The 4,155-nt window shown below is 39.5% G+C and overlaps 1 protein-coding gene across 1 annotated transcript in view; it reads right to left on the bottom strand.

The window, feature by feature from the left end:
- Positions 1 to 407: 407 nt before the first annotated feature.
- The window catches only part of LOC118429117 (malignant fibrous histiocytoma-amplified sequence 1 homolog), a 16,689-nt gene continuing 12,941 nt past the window's right edge, over positions 408 to 4,155 (bottom strand). Inside the window, exons 15-16 of the mRNA XM_035839501.1 lie at positions 3,865 to 3,986; positions 408 to 3,533 (exon numbers count right to left, since the gene is read on the bottom strand). Of these exons, the coding sequence (XP_035695394.1) occupies positions 3,238 to 3,533; positions 3,865 to 3,986 (418 nt within the window). The 3' untranslated portion in view covers positions 408 to 3,237. The remainder of the gene's footprint in view (positions 3,534 to 3,864; positions 3,987 to 4,155) is intronic.

Raw genomic sequence — 4,155 nt, forward strand, 5'->3', positions numbered from 1 at the left:
CAAGGCTGGACTCCAGGGCTACCTTAACTATCTGTTGTTGTACTCACATCAAGGGTGTTTTTTACTTAAATACAAAACATCTATTTACCATTCAAAGTCTATACCATACATCAAGTTTATCTAACCTCCTTTGCAGACTTCCTGAGCAGTAGCTTTTATTTTTTCTTGCACCCAAACCTACTCAGAGAATTGTGCAAGTGCATTTTGAGATGGGATACATGTTTTTACCCCAGCCCATCACCATGTATGGGGGTCTTGTATATAGGTTAAATTGTCTTACAATTGATATTGAACACTAGCAAAACGTTAGCAACTGTTGAAGGGTTTTCTAGAAAAACACTGACATTTATACAGTTCTATTGTAAACTCGGGGGATGGATCCATAAGTAAGAAACATTTGACACAAATGAAACTGATTTCACAAGTTTTTATTCCCTCCTTTAACAAAGCCCATGGGAAAGGTGAGACATCTCTACTGAAACATCACGGCAGTCTTTCTTCAACATGATTTTGCACAACATTCAACATAACTCAGCTAGCCCTATGTACAACTCAAATTCAAAACTTCTGCATGGTGCAGAAGTATATCATTATTAAGAATACTGAAAACAATGTTCTCATAAAAAAATGACTATACAGTTTCCACCTTAAAACCCAAGGCACTGACACCCATCAGCTGATCTTTGCTGTATATCAAGGACAATACAAGGCAGAGTGAGAAGACTAGAATAGTATTTTGGATACATTTAAGTGGTTCTATCACTTAACCTCAGTTTATACTTAAAGTGCCCAGGACATTATAGTAATATCCTCAACTTTGCTATATTCTAGACTGAGTGCAGAGATTTCCACTTAATATGATGTCATGCATCTACTAAAATCTAACGTCTACTTACATAATTCCGACAGGTCACATACAACTGTAGTTCTGCCACCGTGTAAAAATGCGTCGAAAGAGATCTTCCTCTAGTTAATGCACTTCACAAATATTTGTAACCCAGCAGATAAATGAAGATGAACACAATAGCCAAGCCATGATTAGGATATGTCACCGTAAACTACATTATACTGTGTACAATGTGGAGAAATCATTGCACCTGACAATGTAACTAAATCCCCAATAATGAAGAGGTGCTTACACAATTATTGTAAATGTGAGAAGATACAAGTCTCAACATTGCCAGATTGTTGTAAAAACATACATGGCAGAAAAAAGGATGTTATTACACCCTGGCTATACTTTAAAGGAATGCATTTTGTACATTTTGCTCCCAACAATTTCACATGTCCATGAGTTCAGCTTGGTCAGAAACATCAAATGCATAGCATCTCTTAATTGGACCACTTCATTCTGCTTAAAGCGTAGACTCTATACACACTCAAAATTGAGCAAAACCCTCAGCAAAGAGGCAACTTTGGTGATTTGCAGCAGAAGTGAACGCATCACCAGCATCAGCAGCACACATACAAAAAAGTTATCACACCAAAAATAAAATCATTTGCACCCTTTTACCTCAACATTGCAATGTTAATACTTAAAATAAAAAGCAACAAAGATGAAACCCTTCTACCTCTATACTGAGAAGCTAAAACAATATTTATAACATTCAATAACCATGGCTGAACAGAACTCACTTCTATTTGACTAGACATCAATTAGGTACAAAACTTAGCCCTTCCACAGTTTGGTCTTTCTAGTAGAAACACTTGACAGACACTTTGGTTTGCCTTGTTTGGACTGCTCGAATCTTGTACATGGCTAACTCTTCATTGCTGCAGATTTCTCATTCAGAAGTAAAATGTTTCTCTCTTTATTTCCCTGGAATGGTATTGCCTACTGTGATACATACAGTCACGTAACCTTTTCAATCAGATAGCAACTGTTTTGTTACTTACAACAAATAAAAAATCTAGACTGTGCTTATTATTTAGGATGATGTTAGTACACCTGCATGATTTGCACACTTTGCTATAGATGTTTTGCACACTTTGCTATAGATATTTAGGATCCTAAAATAATGTTGCATACCCCATGTTCTCACAAGCACCACATTGTCAATGCAATGGCTTTGCTAAAAACTCATAAAAAGTCAAATTTTGCTTAACAAAGGCAGTGACAAAAATAAACCAATCACCAGCTAGTTAGATAGCCCTTGGAGTTAAATTACCAACATAGCATGTTACATGTATGCCAAATAAAAAAATATTTATCCCAGGAGAAAAGTAGTTCCACATGTTGCAGTTGAAATAAAGGCACAAACAAACAAACAAACAAACATGTAAAAGTCACATTGCTGCGAAGACAACAAACACTGGCTTACAGTCTGTCCTCAACAGCCAGTCAACTCTTACTTCCTGCTGTTTCTCTCAAACTAGCAATCTCTGCATTGTTTACATCCAGGGTACCTGATAACTGGTAGGCAAAAAAAATCAATCTTTTGCTTACCACCTCCTTTTTGCCTATCACTACATGATGGTAACATGATCGCTCATATATGGTCTTCCCTCCCAAATCTCATACTTTTAGGAGACCAAATCTACCTGTACAGCAAAGACAAGGCACATACTCCTTGTCACCTGCAACTATTTACATGCCAGCTGCTTTTGAAGTCCACTAATTTGTAGAATACATCTTAGACTACTGTGTGAGACAGCTCAAGTCAATATATATCACTATAGAAGCCTCTAGATATGACCCTGATATCAAAGATGTCTGATAAACTTAGCAGCAAGCACCGATAGAAAAAGATTATTGAGTCCTTCAAAAGCTATAAAACTTTCTGCACAATCTACTGGCATTTGGAACATTTGCAAGCTTTGCTGATATGTCCACCACCCAAGAACGATTTCACCTTCCTAATAAGGTAGACATGGTTGTTTATGATTGACAGGTTTAATAGCTGGATATTTGATTGGCTGGTTGTCGTGATTGACAGGCAAGCTGTTTGATTGACTTGTTTGTATCCCCAGGAATACTTTGATATGATTGGCTGGGTTTTGTGACCGACAGGTAAGCTGGACTTCTGATTGGCTTTTTGTTGTGACTGACAAGTTAGCGAGATTTTGATTTGCTGGTTTGTATCCCAGGAATACCCTGATATCTGATTGGCTGTTTGTTGTGACCAACAAGTTAGCTGGACATCTGATTGGCTGACACATTAGCTAGACTATTTGATTGGCTGGTTTGTATTCCAGGAATACCTGACATCTGATTGGCTGTTTGTTGTGACTGACAGGTTAGCTAGCTGTTTGATTGGCTGGTTTGTATCCCAGGGTTTCCCTGACCGCATCGGCCAGATCGTGTAGCTCTATCTCTTTCAGGGCGGACACCAGTCTCTTCGCCGTGGCGATACTCCGCCTCCTCCTCCTCCACATCCACAGGAGCTGGTACTTCTGTTCATGGACGTCCGAGAAGTCGTACCTGATGTCGTCCAGCTCCGCGTCCGTCATCCCGAACGTGCGCCCCAACCTGCGCCAGTCCCGCAGCTCCAGCTTGGTGGCAACCACCTCCAGAACGGAGTCCATCTTTTGGTCTGACAAAAGAACAAAAGTGCAAAACATGTAATAAAATTTAATGTAAGTGTTCTCTTTCCATCTATAAAAACATCCAATATTTTGATCCTAACTTCTATTGTATCTAGTACATTACATGGGAGAACAGCAGGGAGAAAGTTGAATGATTGTATACTATGATAATAGATGCAAGACAGGGACAAACTGTGAGGCATTGTACATGTATTTGGTTTTTGTTTATTCAGTCCAGTAGTGTTAGGGTCGGGATTAAGAGTACTAGTATTCTTACCTGGGTTCCTGTATGGAGGGACAAGTCCAGTAGTGTAAGGGTAGGTTTAACAGTGTTATTACCTGGGTCCCTGTGTGGAGGATAGACGAGCTGTGCCTGCACAGTCTGTGCCCCCTGTGTGGAGGGACAGTCCAGTAGTGTGATCCCAGGGGGAGGGGTAGTCAGCAGCAACAGCCCAGAGAACCTGGAGAGACAAAGTCAAAGACATCTTCAATAAAAGACTTTGAATGATTATTGGAAATGGTTTGGTTTCAACCAAATGTACATGTAGTAAGGCAATTCAAGATGCTGCAGAAACAAAAACAAGATTCTGTTCAAGGGAAAGGAACTTTACCGGAAAGCGCGCCGGCATT

The sequence above is a fragment of the Branchiostoma floridae genome, chromosome 13, assembly GCF_000003815.2.
Source record: "Branchiostoma floridae strain S238N-H82 chromosome 13, Bfl_VNyyK, whole genome shotgun sequence".
NCBI lineage: Eukaryota > Metazoa > Chordata > Leptocardii > Amphioxiformes > Branchiostomatidae > Branchiostoma > Branchiostoma floridae.